Source organism: Kwoniella botswanensis, chromosome 1 (assembly GCF_036426115.1).
Source record: "Kwoniella botswanensis chromosome 1, complete sequence".
NCBI lineage: Eukaryota > Fungi > Basidiomycota > Tremellomycetes > Tremellales > Cryptococcaceae > Kwoniella > Kwoniella botswanensis.
In genome coordinates, this window is record NC_088599.1 from 16,891,396 (window position 1) to 16,914,472 (window position 23,077).

Genomic DNA, 23,077 nt, shown 5'->3' on the forward strand with positions numbered 1-23,077 from the left:
AGGAGATAATGGTGATTTCGTGAATTCATTGTAATTTATCCCGATCATGCATCCTTTTTTTTAATCTAAATCGCGTGGGGCGTAGCAATAAATTAAATTGGGACGTTTCTTGACGCGGATATCCCGGAGTCAATTAGATGACCAGCAAACGCGTCTCTTCGTCTCCAAACACGTCAAAGCGGAAGCGAAGTCATCCATCAGATGTCGATCTGGTAGGTAGAGGGTCAAGTCCACAATAGGCCACAAGCATGTCGCTCTCCCGACCGTCCAATGCATTCGATGCTCTCGAGCCAGACGAGTCCTTCTTCGACAGGGAAAAGGCAAAGCTGATAGAGGAGATATCAACGGTGAGGCCGATTCTTTCGTTAGGGTCCGGGTCAGTCGGTAACTTACGAGAACCTGTTTTATTACAGAATTTCGAAGAGTTGATGGGTCATACGAATGTGTTGAACAGGAAATTGGAAGAAGTGTTTGGTGTAGGGAAGGAGTTCACTACCGTAGCTGCGTTGTGGGGTGTAAGTGCTCATTATGCTCCAGATCATCAGATCGTTCGTCATTGATGACTAGCTGAAGTATTTCGTTGGGCGATAGAAATTCAGTGATTTGATCAAAGAACAGCAAGTGAGTCATGCCTTCCCGCCCAAATTTCGACAAATAGAACTTTCAACCATCCGTTCATGTTGATTATGACTAATACTCACTTCTTTGCTTCGTTAGACCGAACTCGCTCAATCTGCAGATATCGGTGTTCCCGGAACAGGCTCGACTAACTTCGTTACCAATCCCAATAAGACCAATCAGCCAGAGAAGCGATAACACACACACTCTCTCCCTTGCTTCTGGACGTGACGTGATCGTCAAAGTCATTTGTGTAATTCTATCTGTGGATCAAGTTGTATATTCAGAGAAAATCAAGTATTCTCATTCGATCATGCATATAAACAATGATTTATGGTTTTAATGTAGATGCCGGGAAATCTAATTCCAAACGAAAAACAGGAAAGGTGAATGAAGTCACTACAACGTGTTCAGTCAAGTGGAACGGAATCTCATGCTTATGGATTTTATCGTATCGTATGGTATGTTTCATCTGCTTATTTTCTTGTTTCACCAATGCAAAAAAAAATGATAGTCCCAAAAATTCATAACTTTCTGATCAAATCAATCCCCAAACCTTCATGCTCATCTTAATTCTCTCGTAACGTATGATAAGATTCCGACTCATGGATGACGGTCTTCTAGTAATCTAGTATCTTTATTGCTCTATTGCGGTGAAGGGACATTATGAGGTGCCAGGGTAGGTATGTGATGGCCTATCGTACCAATTTGTTGATGTAGGTGTTGTGCAGGGGGTTGATGATGAGTGTAGTACTCGTGGGCTGTAGGAGGTGGGGCAGGTTGGTAATAACCAGTATGAGGAGCGTTGTGACAGTAATTCAGCTGAAGCTGTTGCTGGTGATGGTGCGGTTGTTGTTGGTGTTGGTGTAGTTGTTGTTGTTGAGCCTGTTGATGGGCGTAATTCATCTGAGCTTGGGTGGGGTAAAAGTACGCTGCTTGGGCATACGGGCTTGGACCTGGTGAGTGAGAGTGATGACCATGGGATCCATGGGATGAGTGAGGAGCTTCAAGCGGAGTAAGTAACTGAGGTGGAGAGGGTGTTCTCGATCCCTCAGTCATAGGGAAAGTGTATCCATCAAAATATCCAGTAGCATAGGCGATCTGGCCGTTGTGCGTGGGAGTGAGTGTGGCAGTGGGAGTCAGGTGGTGTGCGGGCATACCACTTAAACCAAGTACGTTGGGACTTCCAAATGGTTGATATTGATCCGAGTGATGGTTTTGCTCAGGTAAGATGATGTTCATCGGAGGTGCTAAGCTACCCCTAGTCGAAGTTGAACGTCTAGAAGATCGTCGAGCAGCCTCATTAGACAATCTAATTGCTTTTTCCCTTGCAGCATTCTCCTTCGCTTTGGCTTTTCTCTTCTTGGAACCTTTCCCTTCTCCATTGGGGGCTCGAGTAAACTTGTAATCGTAATCTTCGACATACTTGTCCCAATACTTCTTCGAAACTCTTGTCCACCATTCGAATTCTTCCGGTCTAAGGTCTTTCAATGCTCGCCACTCGGCAGATAACCAGGTGGAGATCGAGCCAGTCTTCATATCAGAGTACATATCCCCCCATTGAGGTCTTCGGAAATCGGCAAAAGCCATTGCGCCTGTCATCCAGATTCACCCTTCAGCATCACTTTGCCGATGCACCAGAGGGGGCGGCACTCACTGTTCATGGGTCTAGGTGGTTTGAATTCTTCTCCGGCTTTTTGACACCTTGCAAATTCCTTTGCAATAGTCGCTTCAGATTTCTTCATCAACTTTGCCACTACTGCATCTTCAGTCAGATCCTTTCTGGCTTGTTCGACTTCCCAAAGATGAGGGAATCGACAATGATCCGTGAGGGGTTGTAATTCCTTAGGTTCACCTTCACCTTTTGGCCATGCTTTGGGATTGGCCAAGTAAGATTCTCTTCTCTGTTTATGTGATTCAGCGACTGATCGAATCCATCCGGAAGGTCCATCATACCATTCAACAGTCGAAGAAGGGGTATTGGACTTGGTAATTACCATGCGAGGTGCGATTTGGGTTGCAGAAGTAGCGGTAGAAGGAGGATGGGGAGGAACCTCTTCAGTGGCGATGATCGCAGGGGAACAAGAGACATTGGACTCAGGACTAAGACTACGACAAGGCGATGGTCTATCAGACAAAACATCAGTCACTTTTCAACACAATACAATACGATAAATGATAGACGGGTGACCGACTCACTCCATGAGTTGAGGGTTGATGGTGAAAGGTGAAATCATAGATTCCCACCCTTGGACACCAAGGTGTTGTTGATTGTGTAACATCGATTGATCGTACGTGTGCCCATATTGATTGGGTGTCTCGTGCATGTAATCGATCGGGAGATGGTAAGGTTGATGATGAGGGGTTGAGTGCGTATCTGTAAACGTACATGTGTTATTGTATTGAGGTAGCTGAGTGGCGGTAGTCGTCATTTTTGAATGGGAATTGGTTTGGAAAGGATCTGTAATTGAGTATTCTTGAGATACAACCGAAGACGAAGAAGGATGATGATGTTGAGAATGATTGATAGGTGTTTGAAGTCTCGTTGAATTGGAATTGATACTGTCTCTAGATGAAGCGGGGATAGAAGGAGAAGGTGTAGTTGAATATCGATAAGATGGAGGACCAGAATGAGAATCGAATGAATGTTTGGAATGAATTTGAATACTCAATTGGGGTCGATCTCTTGAGTCGCCAACGGTAGAAGTAGAAGTTGAAGTGCAAGATGAAGCTGACCAAGATGATGCTGTCACTGTGCCAGCACCAACTTGATCAACACCCTGTTGTCTGTTTGACATTTGCATCATCATTCGTCTTCGTCCTTCAAGTGAATGGGCAGCTCGGATTGGAAAGGATAGCGTTTTGCGTTTATAATTTCCCCCTTGGATGATTGATAGGCTTAGATGTGAGTGGCTCAAGCGATGTCTGGTGTTCTGCGGGTGATAGAACGGTGAAAAGGATAAAGAAGTCGTCATTCAGTTAGTATGCTTCTTTCTTTATACATAGGAGTGCTAAGGATAACATGTGTATTACCCACATTTTATGATGTATCGACCTCCGTGTACAGGAACGATCCCAGAGTCAAACAGGTCTTAAATCTTGCTTTCTTCCTCTTCTTTCCTTGTATTTCACTGTACGATGGATCTACCTACCTTCGTATGTGTGTCTTTGACACTGCAACAGGATAACAGATCTTGATCTTGATTTGTTTTCCCCGGAGATTTTCGTCTTTAAAGTTCGATAGGATGATACCATGCGGCAGCGGCAGTTCGTTAGACTCAAGTAAGGTTGAGCACCTGAAGGATTCGTAGTTCGAGCCCCAAAGGTTAAAGATAAAGCGTTGTATGCCTCTTTGAGTCCCTCGGCCGTTATCGCAAACGAATGAAAATAGCAGAAGCAGCTCGTCCGTGAAACTCCAATTGATGAAAGTGACGAAGAGCTGGAAAATAGTATGGGTGTAATGTCTTTTCGATCAATTTGAGTGTGGTAGATTCAATGTGTGTATAGACATTGGATTGGAGTTCCAATTGATCGACTCAATGTATAATTGAATCTGTATTGGTATTTTGTATTGAAAAGGGAGATTACAAGCTTGACCAGACGATGATTGATGACTCTTTATAGATGTACATCTGTGGTGTTAGCAGTGGAGTACTCTTGGTACCTTATAACCGGAAGGATCAACCGGATACCACTGTTGTACATCTGGAACATGTGTGTATGCACCACCATCACTTGTATATCGATAAGGTTTGATTTCATTTGGCTTGTTTGGTTATTTTCTTGTCTTTGTTTCATCTGATCTCATCGACAAATCGAACAAGACTCATCTCTACTTCGTCTGAGTTCGCCACTGCTCGGTACTTCACGGCACCATAGGGTACCGTACTGTATGAATGTATGAAGTTTTTGGGGAAAATTCGGATAATCACTAAGACATTCCCCTCCTTTCCCCTTGGGATCCACAGAAGCGGACCTGATTCAGCAAGGGATCAAAGGTACAAAAATAGAAAACTAGTTATGGTTATTCACCAGTTATGCTAATTGGTATGATAGGTTGGAAGATTCCGTCGGTAAGAGGAGATACGGAGTTCCATATTATGTTGAACGTAAATGAAGGGTATCTTACAGCAAGCAAGAGACGGACAACCAAGCCATATTGAAAACGCAACACTTGTACCACACACGGAACCAACCATATGGATGACACATCAATTCAAAGAATGAATCATCAGGTTTCTTCTGAGACATCGTCTATTCAATATGTACCCTTAACAACTGGTAATCACTCCACAAGTCGCGACTAACCATGGTACGCATCATTTAGGAAGCGAGTTACACTTTGTGAGACCTTGGTTTGACTAAGCGATTCCAGAGCCTGAATGAGATATACATTTACCCTTACCTATTTTCAAAGCAGGGTACGATACAGTACCTCACGGGAGGGACGCAGATACAGGAGGATTAATGATCGTACACCCTTAATGCACAGTGGCTTTACTTACGATCGGGGACGATCTTTCTTGACCGATGACAGACGCTGCATGTGACGACTAGGAATGTTCTGGCTTTGTCTTACTGTCAGAAACCGAGTACTGTATCAATTCTTCGTTCTCCTATGAACATAGTGAATCAGAACCCAATTGTCCGTATGAGGGTGATTCCAGCGATCATCTCAGATGCGACCGTGCCAGCTCAGCTCGGCTCGGCAGATAAGAAGACGTGCATTTGCATATCCCTGAAATCCAGTCTCGTCTCCACCTTTTCGATAGCTCCAAACGAATCTTGGTCAAGAGAATGTCCTGGAAGGTCTTGCTACATCGTTCGGCATGACATGTGGGTTGATGCGCTAAACTAGTGGTTGAGGGAAAGGGGCCATGTCCATCATTCGCCTATCGCTTGTGTATGCTTTCACTGTACGACCCACACCTTTCACTTCCCGCCTCCTTGCCGGGCATGTGCCGATTTCTAAGTTTGGGCAAAGTTTTCGATGCGAACATTGTCAATGTGCCACATGCCTGGCAACACTGAGATACAGTATGTACCTTACTCGGTTCCGCATAACTGGGATTCTGCCGTATACTATACATCCAAATAGACATAGACCGTCTTCCAGATTGGCTTACTAACTTGCGTTGCTGTGGCTGCGATGTTTTGGGCGTGATGGTAACATAACTCTTGGCAACAAGGTGCCAAATATGGATTAATGATAAGATCCTTTAGCCACACCATAAATACTCCTATTCAAAAAATAATTTGATGCGGGTCGATCGAATTACCTAACGTAAGATCTGCTACTGCAGTACAGTATACCATAACAGATCAGCCACATGTGTTCTTACTGGTGCCTGCACGCGAAAGCAACCCCAAGTGACTAACAAGCAGCCGCTTAAGGCCGAAACAAGCTTCTTTAGTACAACGGCCGAGTAAAGCCGCAACTTCTAGCTGCTTGTTTAGGTTCTCGTGATGTCTGGAATAACAGATCGCATAACTGTCCGTGTGTACCTCGCACTGGAGCTTTACCCAATCATACGTCTCGAAGAAACGACTTTAGGTTAAGTTTGGGTACCAGAGATTGGTCATCAGAACCGGCGGCACATGAAAACGCCATTCAATCATGTGCGAAAGCTCGCTTATGAGCATGTAACGTGATATACCCTTCCTTCCCTTTACCTTGTTTCATGTAAGGGTATCCCGTATCTTGTTCATCTCCGTATCCGTATCTTTCTTCTCGTTATGATTTGGTTCACTTCTGATCCGTTGGATCACACTGAATCCCACGCTGCTCGCTCCCCGTGACAGCATCACGAGTATTCATTTTGCGAATCCAGACATTCAGACTAAAGCTGCTGATCGTCATTTATGGTTCGGACCGTTTCGACCAGTCGAGTATGTTTATGTATGTGGTACCATCTAGATAGGACTATGGGAACTTTATTGAAGAAAAGGGCCCTTCTGCGTTCAACTGTTGGGATAGTGCTCGATGCGCAGAACAAAGATCGAAACATGACAGCACGATGATCGATCATGATACATGTTCAATGACTGTGCGAATTTGTAAGCTAATGATTTCATTCATCAGATTTGGTATGGGGATGATATGCAAATGATATGATATGTTTGTATGAGTATGATTATGAATATGTATACTGTATGTTACTATACTGTGCCGATTCGTTTACGATACTTCTTCTCTTCTAAGTCCAAGAACCGCTCACACAGCTATTTATCAACTGTATCACGATGATATTACACCTTACTCAAGAAATTGTCCAACGATAATTCTGCATATTCCTCTTCAGCAGGTAGGTCATCGAGTCTGTTCAGTAAACCGTTAGTTCCCGCTTCTAGTCAGATACGACAAGACATCAGACCAGCTTACCCTTCTAACATCTTACTCATGGATGTCGGTCCATTACTCGTCGGAGCCTTAGGTTTGACAGGTTCACCTTCAGCAGACACTTTGAACAGATCCAGTACTTCTCCGGTGTTCATCGAGCCCAGACCTGCATTCTGCTGAGTAACAACGGAAGATGCTATATTCAACTTGAATCGTTGTAGGCTATATCATAACATGAGTAACGATCAGTCAGCGTCATTTCCGTAGACTATCCAAGTTCCACCACTCACCCCATGATCTTTTCTTCTAAAGTACCCCTGGTGATCAACCTATAAACGTTAACGACCTTCCTCTGACCCAATCTATGCGCTCTATCCATAGCCTGAAGATCCTTCATAGGGTTCCAATCGTGATCCACAAATATCACCGTGTCTGCACCGGTCAGATTCAGACCAAGTCCACCTACACTGGTAGTGAGCAGTAAGACATCGATTCTAGGATCCGAATTGAAAGTCTGAACGATCGCATGTCGTTTTTTGGGATCGGTCGATCCGTCCATTCTCATGTATGAAACGGAATTCATATGTTTGTCAAATAAGTCTTTCTCGATTAGGTCTAACATAGGTCGGAGTTGACAGAATATCAGGACTCGGTGTTGGTTCACATCATCGGATAACTTGTCGGGAGCTTGACCAATTCCACAATCGGTCAGAAGTTGTCTATGGCAAGGACATCAGCTGAGCTTCACGATTGTAAGCGACCGTCAAATATGACTCACTTCAACGCTTCCATCTTGGGCGCGATACTGATATCATGTAACCCCGTACCACCTTCTACTCCTAATCTCTTTTGTATCTGATTGAATCTCTCAGGTTGGTTATCCAAGACCAGTGCAGGATGATTACACAATTTTCTGAGATATTGCAAACTCTGGAAGACATGTCCTTGACCTTGTCCATTCTTGGACGTATCAGAGGAAGAGACTTCCTCACCAGCTTCTTGAGCAGCTTGAGATTTCGAAAATTCATCGTACAAGTGTTTTTGAACGGGTGATAATTCACAATAGTAATCCTGGATGATCTTGGGTGGTAAATCGTTTAATACATCCTCTTTCAATCTTCGTAAGAGGAACGGCAAGACTTGTTTATGTAATGCCTCCAGAGCGGATGTAGCTGATGCATAGGAAACAAGGCATCCATAAGTCAGCTTGATCGCCAACCCAGCGAGACTAGTGACAAGGTAGTACCCTGACTCACCTGTCTCCCTTTCTTTAGGTGTAGCTTTACCGTCCCTATCCGCCAAAATAGGTTTCGAGAACCTATCATTGAACATCCTTTCATTCCCTAGGAAACCGGGCATGAGGAAATCGAACAAACTCCATAACTCCAATACATTATTCTGGATTGGTGTACCGGATAATAATAATCTATGTTGAGATTTGATCTGTTTCACCGCAACTGACAACTTGGTTTTGGCATTTTTGATGATATGACCTTCGTCCAAAACACAATATAGGAAATTGAACTTGGTCAATTCGGTTATATCGGATCGTACAGATTCGTAAGATGAGATGATCACATCATGATATGGGAATCGGGATCTTAACATCGTTCTTTCACCCGCATTCCCCACGTATTGTAAGGGTTTCAGATGAGGAGTGAATTTGAGAATCTCATGGTACCAATGACCCGTTAATGTCGGTGGACAAACGATCAGGGAAGGTAAATGTGCAGTATCGACCGAATTGGATGTAGCGTGTCGAGTCGCTCGTTCATGGTGTTTACTGGCGATTATACAGATACTCTGCAGCGATTTTCCGAGACCCATATCTACTTTCGAAGGTCAGCTGTCTCCCTTGCAGAACGCGCGTGTGTTGGCTCACCATCACATAAGATACCATGCAATTGATATTTCGCCAAGAAAGCTAACCAGCTCACACCATCTTTCTGATACTGCCTGAGATCCGCTTTGACCTCCACTGGTATCTGATACTGTTCAGCTTTACTACCGTCCAGCAGCTGCATGAGGAATTTCCGCTCTTCATCTCGTTTTGCTAGAAGTTCAGGCGAGAAACCTTCAGGATCTGGGATACCAGCCTAAATCAACACGCGAATGTCAGCTTGAATAATTCTCTGCAATTGTATAAGCCAAACCGACCTCAAGTGGTACCATCTTGACCAAAGACGCGAAGGAGCTAGTAGATAACAGGCGGACGTGCTCGTCCGGATCACTCATACGTCCCAGGATAGGTACAATGAGGAAAAGGACATAGGGTAATGCTTTGATGTCCAGGACCTTGATGATGTCTGCATTTGTGCCATATGAGCTAACAATCACCTGTAACACCACATGGGCAACTCACGATGAATAGCTTCGACTGCACCTTGCCTCGATGCCACCCTAGTAGCATCTCCCACAAGAGGTACGACGTCATTTACTACCTTCTTCATACTTTCATTTAACATCACGTCGCAGAAGGCTGCCACACATTTAGCAGCTGAATGTCGAATGACCGCAAAAGAGCTTTGCAGAGCAGTGATGATAGGTGGGAAGAGGATTTGAAGTTGTGCATGGAGCGAGGAGTTGAGCTCAGGGACGATCAGCCTGAGAGAGGTCAAGCAATCGATTATGTCTTGTCCTGCCTGAGCGTTGTCCGAAAGTCTCTTATCGATCTCATCGATATGCGCACCTGGCCAGGAGATCAGCTTGGCTTACCAGATCAGAAGCATGAAGAAATGATGGACTCACCCATTGCAAAATTCGACAACAGAGCGGCGCTTATACCCTCCCAGAATTTCGGTACCGCGTCAAATAATCTATCTCCAAATTGGGTAGCCATAGCTCTGAAGGCCTCCAAAGCACCTCTTCTAGTAACTCTAGCTTCGATCTGTTCTTCGGTCTCTTCGACGGCATCCTTCCCTGCCCCTTTCTTGGCCGCAAGTGCGGCAGCAGCTTTTTCATCTTTCAGAGTGAAGATACCTGTATGAGCACTTGGACCAGGCACGAAGATGGGTGTGACAGACGTATCAGAACATAAGAAGGTGAAAAGGTTTCGTACGACTTTGTCCGAGGGGTTGACTCGTCCGGTGAATAGTGGAGTGGTTGTATATTCGATAAAAGCAGCTACAGAGGAAGCGGCTCGAGTTTGAAGAATCTCATTTTCCTCTTTCTACTTCCAACGTCAGTAATATATCGGTGAAAAAGTAAGATTAAAGCTCACTTTGACAGCATCCATGAGACTTTTAATCACTGGGCCTAGCTTCGAAGGCATAACTCTCAAAGCTACCAACGCACTGGCTATGCCCGCCATGACTTGTGTATCGTACCTTTCTTTCATGACCGAGAAATAACCTATGGAACCCATGACTTTTCGCTGTCTATCCTTTAACGCTGCCAAAGCGATCTTCTGGGCCGGTTTAGTAAGTAGTTTGGCTAATCCTTCGAAAGTCGGTCCAACAGCTTGATGGGCAGTAGTCAAAGAGAACACGTCCGGAGAGGTACTGAGAGGATCGAGCCGACTGGGTAAGGTTGGGATCCTATCTTTGGATATTTTCCCTTCAACGTTGAAAGCGTTAAGAAGGGCATGACATTCAGTGTATATACGTTGGAGAATGACAGACATCTCGTGATACGTTGCGGGGACAGGCGATTCGATTCTCTCGATTAATATCGGCACTAAGGGATTTGCGAGTTCATGGGATGCGCCCAAGCTCCTCACTTCCGATTTAAGACTCTGGGACTTGTCGTAATCGAGGGCCCATTCCTGCATGATGGCAGTGGCCATGAGTACTTGGTGCGCACTAGCCGATCCGAGGTATTGTTTCAGGTGGTTCAAGTCATTCGACTGGTTGTTTATCAATTGACTGGACCGCTTCAAGCTATCAGGGAGAAGTGCCCACTCACATCTTCATCATGGAACCGTCTCAGCAAGCCTAAAGCCTTTGCTCCCGTCAATCTAGTTTGCAAAGCTGTATCCATAGATACCAACGACATATCTCCTGCCATCATGGCTTTATCGACGTTATGGCCCGTAGTAGAATTTTTCACTTTCTTGAACAAGGTCTGATCGAAAGGTGCTCCTATCGGGGTCATGACTAGTGGGAACCAAGTATTCAGATCCATCATTCCTTCTGGTTCACCGCACTCCTCTTCCACCTCTTGTACAGCATCATCGAGGGCTTTCAACGACAATTCCCTGATATCTTGTCTTTCTTCCAACAGTAGATTTTGGAATAAAAGCGAGCTGTAATTGTCTGATAACCATACCTTCTCGACTTCCCTCAACTCGCCGATAGCCATGAGGATCTTGATGACTGATAGTCGGACAGCAGCGATAGGATGTCTCATGAATTTGTATGTTCGCGAGGCAAGGGGTTCTGCACTTTCGATCATAAACTGCATGACTTGCTGCTGCCTGATGAGGACACCTGGTGTATGAAGGAGTCGTTAGAATGGGTCGTGATGGGCTCTTGCATGATGACTCACCTAGCAGATCCATCACAGCACCAGTACTACTTCCGAGCTCATCTCCGCCTTCCGAAAGACATCCCCATAGAGTTGTCAGGAGACCATTTAGGTCTGTCTTTGACAGTCCACTAGCTATGATGTCGGGTATGGGAGTAAGAGCAGTAGCCGCAACAGTCCTTACATCATCATCCGAATCTTGCAGCCTAACGGATGAACGTCAGCGATGTTGGGGCGTACAACTTTCGATGAGCTCACGCTAATACACCCGCCTCCACTACGTCCTTCAATATACCCAACTCGTCTATCGCAGGATCAAGTTTGACATCTGACTTCATTTCGACATCCTCCTCTTTGATCGAACCCAATAAATCTCCTCTAACAGCTACTTCATATTTTAATCCTAACAAACCGGCATGTCTAACTTCCCAGGCGAACTTCTCACTTCTATCCAACCCTTCAGCTGCCTTACCTCGTTTCGCCCAGGGTTGTTTGACCATCCCCATCAGAGTGTTGTGTATCTCCTTCACACCATTTATATCGATATACTTCAGGACGATACCCAAGCTCTGAGCGGCAGTCTCTCTAACGGGTGCCACCACAGTATCTCCAACAAAATCGCCGAATCTATCTAATACTAAAAGAGAAAGTAATTGCCGAGCGAGATGAAGCAAGTAGGCAGGTTCTTTCGAAGCGTACGATTGGCCTAATGAGCGAAGGATTTCCATGATAGCTAATGCTGATCCATGCCGTATCTGCCAGACAGGTTCGTGTAGCTGAGGAGATAACTCCGAGAATACAGTCGTCCATGGCGATTGACTTTTGACAAGGCTCAGGACCCTCAGCGAAGAAGTGATAATTGGATTACCATCTGCATCTACGTTGGGTTCGACCTGTCCTCCCGAGCCTGCTTGGGCAGCCGCCCTAGCCTTTGCTCCCGGATCAATGGTGACCACCTCGGATTTCACATCTTCCGACTTGACAGCCGCCGATCCTGGCACTTCTGGTGGAGTAGATACCGGCGAAGGCACAGTCGAACTTGGTCCACTTCCCGAAGCCTTCTCATTCATCCTTCGCATCCTAAGATAGAAATAAATCAGCTTGCTCCCGAGAGGCATCAATCTCTGGCTAGCTCACTTATTAGCCTCTTCCACCATATTACCCTTCTTTCTCTTCAACATAGTTATCTGTCTAGCACTTAGCCCTTCGAATATGTCTTTCGGTGGTTGAGGCGGTTCGACGCTGGACGCTTTCGATCCATTCCGATTCTGGGTTTTATCTTCGTTCATATCTTCATCTTCATCTCCGATCACTTTATCTACATCATCACCCCATCCTACGGCATCTCCCAGCCCCAAAGACCCCATCATCGCCTTTCTCCTCTTGGCTTTATCCCCAGGTAAGGGTTTCGCCACATATTCCCTTCCCGCTGAAGCAAGTAACGTCGATTTACCTTTCAACAGCTCCTGAAGATCGATAATTCCATCGGGTCCCTCTAGGTTTGAGGGGCTCTCGGTAGGATGTGACCATTCAGGTAAAGATGATGCCAGTAGGCCTAACGCATAGGCTGCAGCATGTCGAGTATCTGATACTTTGCTTTTCAGCAACGGTAATACCTTGCTTATTGTTTCCAACACATCGTTCCACGCGTCTTCCTCGTTACCACCTGTAGAAAGGGTCACCGAGCCATCGAGGTCGATGTCGGGCTTGACATCTTCTTTGCGGTCGGGTTCGGCTTGGGGTTTCGGTTGAGTAGTTGATAAGAAGGCTTTGACAGTTAGATCGGATAGTTGTTTCGCAGCTGTTCGTCGTACATGGGGTGAAGTACCGGTATCAACAAGAAGTATGAGTTTATCTCGTCTGTTCATAATATACCCCTTCAAGTCAGTACCTTTTCTCTTCTTCCGAGATGAGGAAGGGGATACTGAGACTGCAAATATAACATACCTGAAAGACATATCAACAGAGTGGAATCACTTCTATGGGTGGACTACCTCCACTACCCAGTGTAATACGTAAGGAGAAGAGTATAAGGAAGGAAAGCGGCGAACACCGACTCTGCCGATGTCGCTGAGTGATGGTCTTCCACCAAAAAAAAGGAGACAAGAGAGGGGGACGGGGGGTTTCGATTGACGCGTCTCAGAAATGGGTTGGAGGTATTTACATGATTCCCATTCACCCCCTTATATCCTAATCAGTACGGCATTATAATTCACGTCGGGATTATCACTTTCATCTTTTCGTGGCATTGCGCGCGACATTCTTGACGATTGCATCTTTCCTCACTGTCAAACCGGTAAGCTGGAGGCATATCCAGCTTGAGATTCTGTACTCCGCGATGATGGTCAGTCATCCTATAGAATCCGTCTCATCCGGCTCATCCTTGCACCTCAGCACACCAAACATGGTCTAACAGAACGACGTCATGATGATAACCACGTTGTACGCCTTTCCGCGTCAGCAGACCAACCATCAACGCCTTTGCACGAGCTGACAGCGATGACGCTCGGGTAACCGAAGTTTAAGAATGGGTCCTCCGGTCTTGTTCTTCTCTTCTCATGAATTTCGCAATAATGAATTTCTCTGATCATCCACGTTCTGAGATTCGATCGGAGTAATGAACGCAAAGTGAGGAGGGACGAGGGTGGGGTCCGTGAACTCGGTTCAGGCACGCGAAGACGCCGTGTTATCTTTTTTGATTTGTTTTTAGGGTTTCACCGATTCCTTTTCCTTTTCTTGCACGCTTGGACGCGTTGTTTGGATCATTGCTTTCTTTTGCTTCGTCATCCTGGTACGATGGTAGCTGGCGATTCGGAAGTTGTCACTTGTCCCCTCCTACTGCAGCCTATACCTCTATCGGGCAGTGCTGACTACTCACTCATGATGATCCGCTGTCTGACTTCTACGTCAGGCTGAATCGAGATACAAGTTCATCACTCCCGATTTTTACGCCAGTGCGGATCTGGGATGACAGGAGCAACACGCTGTTGAGAGGAAGGACGATCTTACTCGCAAAGAACGGAAGGAGACGCAGCTGTTCCAGATCAACCTTACTTTCCTGTCCTGCATTGTACCTTACTTTCGTGTTCAGGCCCCACGATCCAAGCACATCTATCCTCGTTCGATGGGTTATATCATTGTCATTATTCTTAGTGTGATGCCCTGATTTTCCTCTGATCAGATGCCTGAAGATGTAATGATCTGCCGTTATTTCCTCTTTCTCTCTTTAGGGATGTTCATGTGTTTGTTTGTGTTGTTTTGATCCGGTTACTCCGTACAATCCGTCAACACAACACAAACAGCGCGTCAGATGTCTTTGCTCTTTGTGAGTACTGATCTGATCCAGTTTCATCAAGATATAAGACAATCCCCATCTCATCGTCACTGTTCTTCTCATCTCTACCCAAGGAAAACTTTATAAACTAACTATTCATCTTTAATTCAATCTTGATTATCGATTTATCCTCACGTTCTTTTAACGACCTTATCGATCTCATCTCTACGACTAATCAAACGCACTATATAAACATAATGTCCGCCAAAACTCTCTTCTTCGCTGCTGCTGCCGCTGTAGGTGTTGCCGTTGTAAATGGTCAAGCTGCTCCTAACTGGCAATACGTGAGTTTTTTCGACTTCACCGCCTAGTTTTACTAGCTGACCTGATTGTGATAGATCCCATCCGCTTGTCAAGATTCATGTTCTTCCACCATCGAATCTGCCTACCTTTGTGAGGTGAGTACAAGCGTTTCCCACCTGACTCGAATAGTCCTCGTGTGAATTGACCAAATGTTTTGATGTGATTCATAGACCACCTACTCAAGTTCTACTGAAGTTTACGGTTGTTTCTGTAACAACTACCCCACCGACGTCGACTCATGTTCATCATGTTTGAGCTCTAACGACGCCTCCGCTCTTTCTTCTCTTCTCACTTCGACTCAAACTGCCTGTCCTACCGCTATTCAAGAATGTTTCTTCCAATGTTCATTCGACACCTGTGCTTCCTCTGATATCTCTTGTCAATGTAAGTTATACTATATCTTATTCCCCACAACATGGCATTTTACTGATGGTTATCCTGTTGGTCTAAAGGTGATGCCACTTACCTTGCCAACATCTACAACTGTGCATCATGTAACACCGCCAACGGTAACACCGCTGCTACTCAAGTGTCCGATTTCGAGGCTCTCCAAGAATCATGTCAGAACCAGAACTACACCGGTGCCGATCAATCATTCACCACTGAGGCTCTTCCCGCCATCACCACTGGTGAGTCAAATCATCTGCTATCCACTACCATAAGCGAAAGCTGACATATGCTCACCACTTACAGATGGATACTCTGCTCCTACTTTGACCGCTACCGGAGGTGGTGCCGCCGCTACTGGTGAAGCCTCAGATCTCGCAGGTGGAGATGCTTCCGTCGCTTCCGATGCTTCCGGTACCACTGCTGCCACTTCCGCCGCCGTCACCTCAGGTGCCAGCGCTGCTAGCGGTTCATCAACCACCTCCAAAGCCGCTAGTGCCGCTGCTACCGGCTCAGCTTCCAAGGCCAGCACCACTGCTTCCAAGTCTGCCAGTGGTTCTGCCTCCGCCGCTTCAGCCTCTTCATCTGGATCTTCATCCGGTGCTCTTAATGTCGCTGCTCCCGCTTTCGGTGGTGTAGTAGCTTTGGTTGGTGCTGTCGTTGCTCTTTTCTAATTTTAATGAACTAGATTAACGTGAATGTTTCTTCAACGTCTTTTTCTGTTATGCCTTGATTAACCTAAACGAACATTTTTTTTTTTTCTTTCTTTTCGTTTCGCTTTTTACAATGTCTTTTTATGTGGTGATCAAGTATATAGCATATAATGCAAAGCTTGTGTGCTGGGAAGAATCTGCTGTGCATATTGCATGGCGTACCGCAATGACAAGCAGAAAGAAAAGTTCCACCATGTCGTTCCAATCACCATTCGGTCTGTTGGAACAGACCTACTGGATGATTAGCCATGGACACACGCTGTCAGTTGACACATTTGGTGTAGGATAGTGTATGTAAAACAGATGAAATGTAGGAGTACTTATTTATCGTGATGTACTTTTACAGTCTATCAGTAAATTTCCTGTTTGACAGATAAGATTAGCCGACATTTTCGTCCGAGTGCATCCACGAGTTCCGCAATTCCTCTTTTCTCCAACAGTTCAATCATCAACACCATTTCTTACATTGTCAACGTACACGCATCATGACCGTCTCCCAACACCCTTCCCCTGAGGAACTTCATCTCCTCTACGTCCTACTAGATTCCAACCTCCCTACAGGGGGTTTCGTGTCCTCCTCGGGATTAGAATCATTCGCCAAACACGGTTTCCTCTCTCCTCTTCCACCTTCATATTCGTCCTCTGGTGCATCTTCGAAAAGAAGTATACCAGAAGGTATATCCGATTTCGCCAAAGTGGAAGTGGAAAATTACAGTATGACAACTTGCACATTCGTTATGGACGCTTATCAAATCGTACACAAAGCTTTATCCTTATTCCTCCTTCAACCCCACGAAGACATGGATTTGGATGTAGAAGGGATAGTAGAAGATATCATACAGGTGGATAAGTATAACGAATCTACGTTGTTGAATCATGTAGGAAGGAGAGCATCGAAAGCTCAAGGTGTAGCTATGTTAACTCTGTATACGAGGGGTTTATCAAATCCTGCTGGATTAGAAGAAGTCAATGATATAGATGGTGAAAGTAATAACAAGACGAGGGCGAAGAAGATAATCAATTTGTACAAGAGATGTATAAGAGGAAATAGGTCGCCAGGTCATTTGGCGGTTTGTTGGGGTGTTATGACTGCTTGTCTTGGATTATCTTTAGGTGAGTGTGTCTTGCATAGCATAGGATACTAATCTATCTTTACCATGGGCATGTACGTGAACATGAACTTGGTTAATGGCGACTGACTGACTGATACTCTGTTGTTTGTAGACCGATCAATTCATCTTCATCTATTCCTTCACGCTCGTTCACTCCTCTCTTCAGCCGTACGTCTCAACCTCATCGGACCATACGCCTCAAGTCAGTTGCTCCTACATCCCTTTAAAAAAATAATCGACGATCAAGTGGAAGCGTTGTACAGGTATGGTTATTTGGATGCTGTGGATTCTCAATGCCAACGTGTGAATGGGATATCATTCCAAAAGAAAGAGGAAGAGGAGGAGGGAGAAGATGATTTTTGGTCATGGACCAATGAAACAGATCCTTCAGGCCCAAAGACTACTTGGCCATTAGGTGAGATATTAATGAGTAGACATGATTTACAGCATTCACGTATATTCAACTCGTAAATACCCAAACACACTCAAGAGGACATGTCCAAAAGTTCCGAAAGTTGTACGTCTATCTCCGATTGTATGTATGTATGAGTTAGATGTATGCATAAGAATTCATCATAGAACATCACGACACAGAATCAAGTGACGACTGTGGATTGTCCCATCTCCAGGAATCACATGTAACTATTACAATCACTAACAATGCTGAAAATGGAATGGTGAAAGGTACTAATTGAGAAAGACAGAAGATGGAATGAATGAATGTCATGTATGTATGCTAAAAATTATGTGATATCAACAAGTGAATATAATCGTATGATTGATGGTAATGGTAAGGTAAACAGTCGGAAAATGCTATCTATATAGGAGAGGGAAAAGGAAAATGTTCGATGTTTTGATGTGAATTGTCCATATGGCTTGGATTTGAAATTGTAAAAGTCCGGAATGATTAAATGTAAGATGATTATAAGCTACACGAACGAATATATACAAAAGAAATATTGTTATACCTAAGCCATCCTTGGTCTACCTGGAGAAGTTCTCATACTTTGGCCATGAAATTGCTGAGCGGCATTAGGATAAGGGTACATACCCATACCGTACATCGATCCTCCTTGTACGTTCATAGTCATTTGAGGATGAGCATAACCCATGGGCAAGACCATCTGTTGATGTTGATGAACAAAGTGTTGATGAGGATGAGCATGAGGATTGGAATGAGAATGGAAAGAAGTAGTAGAATTAGATTTTTGTTCATAAAAGGAGGAGAATCTTTTCCTCTCATTACCAGGTTGAACATTACCTGAAGATCTCGTTCGATTGTTCTCCGGTCTGGTGAGGACTGGGGCTTGAAGATGATTTTGGGGGTTATGTGAATGGACTCTACGTCTGTTCACGTCGGTCACCGCAGGAACTGGCACAGGTGACAAGTGATATCCGTGATTTTTCGAAGTCGTCATACCAAAAGATGCCGATGAGTTCCTCTTATGTTTATTATTCGATGTCGATGAAGGAGTAGGTAGTAAAGTATCTTTCAAGTCCATCATTGAGGATCTCCTCTTAGCTTCCTTCTCCTTGATCCTATCTTTATCAGCTTGTCTCTCCATCTGTCCAGCTTCGTTCTGCGCCCTCAATTCCCTAGCTCGAGCCACTGAACTCATAGCTTCCCGCGCTTGCAGTTCTCTCCATCTCATCTCAGCTTCCATAGACATCGAGACTCGCTTAGCAGCCTTCTTGTCACCAGGTTGTGAGAGTGATCGGACGTGCGTGGCAGGTCGAGATTGGGTGAGAGGAGGATTGGATGAGTGGGTAGTACGAGCAGCGGGACGAGGTTGGGATTGGAATGATTGGGATCGACGTTTAGCAACCACTGCTAATGGCTCGTCATCATCTTCACTTTCATTGTCCGTTTCCGACTCCGATTCTGACTCCGATGAAGCTGATGATACTGAATGACCATCGTTTGATCGAGAATGTTGACCTTTAGGTTTAAACGATGAAAGTGGTCTTTCCTTCTTGGGTGATCCAGCAGGAGTGATAACAGGAGTAGCGATAGGAGTAGTAATTGGTGAAGGGGAATTAGCATTGGCTGTCAAGGTCTTAAGAGCAATCGAAGCGTCTAGTATCAATTCAGGCGACTTGAGAATTTCCGATTTCTCGTCCTCCGATTTCGTCTCGAAAGCCTTAATCGCATCTACAAATTCTGTAGGAAGGTTGGGATTTTCAGTCGAGAGTCTAGGTAGAGTAGGCCAAGATAGCGTGGAAGGTTCGTATATTTCTGATAACCCTAAGATGTAAGGTGAAAAATCTAAATCCCAAACTCCATATCCTGGTCTAGCCATTGATATGGGTGAGAATACATTATCAGGGTAAAACACCATATTACGTTCTTCGTATGGCGGCCTGTTGATGAAATCTAAAGCACCTTTTGGTCTGGGGACGATCGATTTCTTCAAATTCTTCCTTACTTTCAATATACCCTCCGGTTGTTCACCTCGATCAAGCTTGATCATGACTTTGGTTATCGCGATGTTCAACCATAGTCCACCTTGAGCAGGGGTCAAATCACCTTCCAGACCCTTATGAGAGTTGACACTCATGGGGAAGACCCTTTGATCCGATCGAATTGAAAATGCTACTTCGTCTGGGAGTTTGGAATTCTGCCTTTTGAGAGAGAGAGCAAGAGGATGAGGAGATGGTGATCGAAGTTGGGATATTTTTCGCATGGACACTCGACGTAGCTGTTCTGACGCCCAAGTATGTTGTCGAGCGAGCTGTTCGGAAGGTGGAAGAAGGGGAGTGGACACTCGAGGGGGAGTGACAATTGAAGGTGAGGGGGTAAGGGTGACTTTTGGTATAGTCGAAGGTAGATCAAGTGTACTGGAATTAGGTGTAGATTCGGCAGATAAATCGGAAAGAGGTGTGTTCGACCCAGAGTTATCAGAATCTTTTGGTGATAATTTACTATTCTTCTTTCCCAACCATCCCCTCCAAGTTTTCCCCTTGTTCTTCTTCTCACCAGCTTCCTGCAATGCGTTGGCCAGTTTTGAGCCTGTTATAGCTACGTCGAGAGATACTCCTTCTCCTGGAGTCTTGACCCCTTCGGAACTACTGCTTGAACTCGCAGAGCTGATTGTGCTATAATTCGAATTGGATCTTGAGGTCATCGGTGTAGAAGGGTCGAGTGACTCGGATGATGAAGCTGATCTAGCAGGAGCGAGAAGAACAGGAGGCTCAGGAAATGATGGAACAGGCGGTATCGAGGGATCGATTTCATTGATGCCAAAGACGGATTTACGAGCTTTGGTGAAAGCTCTTTTCAGCGATTTCTTACCGGACTTGGATGTCTTCAGTGTCATCTCCTCTTCTTCTTCCAGAGCCATTATATTAGCTTCGTCCTGTTCGACCGAAAGAACTGTTCTCGTCGGTACGCTATTACTTCTGCTCCTCTGTAATGTCACAGGTTTCTCATCAATAACATCATCTTCTTCGCCGCTGCTAACGGGTGGCTGAGAGAGTGGCGAGGGTTTCTTCATCAGGCTCAGCGATCTTTGTTTTCTTACACTCCTAACTCTAGGTAATGCAGATCTCTGTTCACCATCTGCACTTGTCAAGCTCTGTAGATCGCCCGGTCCATTGGCCGCTTTGGGATCAGGCATAGGATCGACATAGTTCCACAGCGAATCATCGGGATGTAAGAGGAAAGCATTCAATCCGTATGGATCTCGATTACGACCACCTGGGAAAGATGGGAAGGGAGAATAACCGTTCTGATCGAGGATGGGGACGGAGCGAGGGACATCGGGGACGAAGAGTGAAGTGGGACGAGGGAAAGCTGAAAGGCTTCGGGGAGCTTCGACTTCGGCAGACATGTTGTCTCGTGTATCTGTTGTACCGAAAGAAAGAAACAAACCAATCAGTCAATGATTGTATCGGCATGAAGCTAAGGCGAAAGAAGAGATACTCACTCGACTCACTTTATGTCTGTAAATTGCAGATAGATTTTTTGGTGGAGCTGCGTAAGAAGAGAAAAGATCGAGGAAATCCCTTCTGTCACAAACAAGCTCTTTTCTTTGGGGGGTCTGTGCTATGATGCGAAATCAGAGCACGGAGCGGAAACGCAATCTTGTATCTATCTTAATAGGGCGATGCACAATATGCGGGGTAAAAATATCAAAGGAAGTATACGGTTCTGAACGAAGGTAGGCAGTCCTCGAGTGGGTTGGGGTGGAATGAGATAGCAAGGGGTTATACGCTGATCAAGTTGACTGTTCATGAATGGAAAGGATACGTTAGTCAGATACGTATATAATGGAGTGGATCGACGGGGGGAATGACAATATCAGAACATGCGTGTCTCCACAGGGGGCAGGGAGAGATGAGGTGGCGTATCTGGGATAGAAGATGGTGAGTAGAAAGGAAGGTGAGTGCGATGTAAAAGGAAACACAATACAAGAGAAAGGAGTTGATGAATTGCCAAGAGAACAGAACAGCAAACAGAGGATGATCAAGGAAGTTTAGGTGATTCTACTCACTCAGTGCCTCGTAATGCAGCGCCTATGTCCTCTGGTTGATTGATCCTCTCTCTACTTGTCAGATAGCCATTCCGTTCACCTGTACTTGTAGTCTGGGTGGATATCTTTGCAAGTCCAAAGGTGTTTGGTGAAGTGGGTAGACTTGAGATCGATTGATCAATATACGATGACTATCAACTCCAGTCCTACAGTAAAGGGAGGTATGGAAAGGAGGGAGCGGTGAATGAGTGGTAATTGGTGTTAGATCGACCGATAACCAGCTAAGCTAATGTCCTACAGATGAGGGGAGCAGAATCCGATTAGCCTTCTTCACTTCCGATGATGCTTCCATCTTCTGTGCGATACACTGATATGGTATGATATGATCTATGGATTCATTCTTAGAAAAGGCAAGGGTGAAAAGTGAGAGCAGGCTAAGAAAGACACATTTTGAGACATAGGACAGTCACAATAGTGAAATGACCAATGAGATAGAACGTCATGTCATCTCACTGAGACAACTGCATTTCAGGCTCGAATGATATCAAAAATACGACGAGGGACAAGATTTATTTTATGACTGAAGGCTGAAAGATCCCAGTTGGATGGTCAACTCACCTACAGCGTAACTGACCACAGCACGTTCTTCGATGTCTTGCGTCCGTCCAACAAACGAATAACCAACTTTCTGATCTTTTGATTTTCCTCCCAATTATCTGTATCTTTCTATCTTTCTATCTATCTTCTATCCTCCTGTGATATCCCAACCTATCTTTGCCAAGCCTTGACCTATTGCGATGAATCGCAGATCGGATGAGGATGATGGGAATAAGACCAAGGGATGTCGTAAATGTCGAATAACAACCATTCACCGTCGGTCGATAGAAGTGGAGGTGAAGCGTGAAAAAGGCTGTACAAGGTTTTACTCTCTTGCTCGGGTAGATTATTTATTTATCGGTAGTGCGTAGTTTTTGGAGTGTTGGGTAATGTGACCAGTCGATGTTGGTAGTCTTATCGGTTGTAAATGATTGGGGTGAGAAGGAAGAACAAACGAATGATTAAGGTGTGAAAGGTTGACAGGGATAGGTAATCAATCAGGTCTGAATGACCCAGCCTACAAACCGAATGACCGATCACTTGTATTGTATTGTGATATGGGGATGAACCGATTGTTAGAGGTAGACGTTCGTGTTAAGGAATGCACAAGAAGCAAATTTATGACGATACTGAACAAAGACTTGATGAACGATGAGTTGATGGGGGTTGACAGAAGGACGAGGACAAAGTTTTTGTTTGGAAAGGGATATACAAGGGACAGGGATGGGAAGGAACGT

The 23,077-nt window shown here is 45.0% G+C and overlaps 6 protein-coding genes across 6 annotated transcripts; 3 read left to right on the forward strand and 3 right to left on the reverse strand.

Moving 5' to 3' along the window:
• Positions 1-248: 248 nt before the first annotated feature.
• On the forward strand, positions 249-816 carry L199_006398 (uncharacterized protein; the record flags this gene model as incomplete). The annotated part of the gene is made up of 4 exons (XM_064892097.1): positions 249-347; positions 414-515; positions 592-621; positions 718-816. The coding sequence occupies 4 exons, from the start codon at positions 249-251 to the stop codon at positions 814-816; spliced, it is 330 nt and encodes a 109-aa protein (XP_064748169.1).
• Positions 817-1,263: 447 nt separating this feature from the next.
• Positions 1,264-3,425, reverse strand: L199_006399 (uncharacterized protein; the record flags this gene model as incomplete). Its single annotated transcript, XM_064892098.1, has 3 exons — positions 1,264-2,213; positions 2,276-2,745; positions 2,818-3,425. 3 exons carry the CDS (start codon positions 3,423-3,425, stop codon positions 1,264-1,266), a joined length of 2,028 nt encoding a protein of 675 aa, XP_064748170.1.
• A 3,442-nt stretch (positions 3,426-6,867) lies between these two features.
• On the reverse strand, positions 6,868-13,290 carry L199_006400 (uncharacterized protein; the record flags this gene model as incomplete). The annotated part of the gene is made up of 14 exons (XM_064892099.1): positions 6,868-6,937; positions 7,001-7,180; positions 7,249-7,677; positions 7,737-8,130; positions 8,215-8,787; positions 8,841-9,054; positions 9,116-9,264; positions 9,321-9,647; positions 9,707-10,127; positions 10,179-10,802; positions 10,862-11,385; positions 11,444-11,628; positions 11,681-12,502; positions 12,560-13,290. The coding sequence occupies 14 exons, from the start codon at positions 13,288-13,290 to the stop codon at positions 6,868-6,870; spliced, it is 5,643 nt and encodes a 1,880-aa protein (XP_064748171.1).
• Positions 13,291-14,953: 1,663 nt separating this feature from the next.
• On the forward strand, positions 14,954-16,120 carry L199_006401 (uncharacterized protein; the record flags this gene model as incomplete). Its single annotated transcript, XM_064892100.1, has 5 exons — positions 14,954-15,040; positions 15,095-15,154; positions 15,230-15,443; positions 15,512-15,688; positions 15,753-16,120. 5 exons carry the CDS (start codon positions 14,954-14,956, stop codon positions 16,118-16,120), a joined length of 906 nt encoding a protein of 301 aa, XP_064748172.1.
• Positions 16,121-16,644: 524 nt separating this feature from the next.
• L199_006402 (uncharacterized protein) lies at positions 16,645-17,742 on the forward strand (the record flags this gene model as incomplete). The annotated part of the gene is made up of 2 exons (XM_064892101.1): positions 16,645-17,272; positions 17,384-17,742. The coding sequence occupies 2 exons, from the start codon at positions 16,645-16,647 to the stop codon at positions 17,740-17,742; spliced, it is 987 nt and encodes a 328-aa protein (XP_064748173.1).
• Positions 17,743-18,239: 497 nt separating this feature from the next.
• On the reverse strand, positions 18,240-21,101 carry L199_006403 (uncharacterized protein; the record flags this gene model as incomplete). Its single annotated transcript, XM_064892102.1, has 1 exon — positions 18,240-21,101. One exon carries the CDS (start codon positions 21,099-21,101, stop codon positions 18,240-18,242), a length of 2,862 nt encoding a protein of 953 aa, XP_064748174.1.
• Between the last annotated feature and the right edge of the window lie 1,976 nt (positions 21,102-23,077).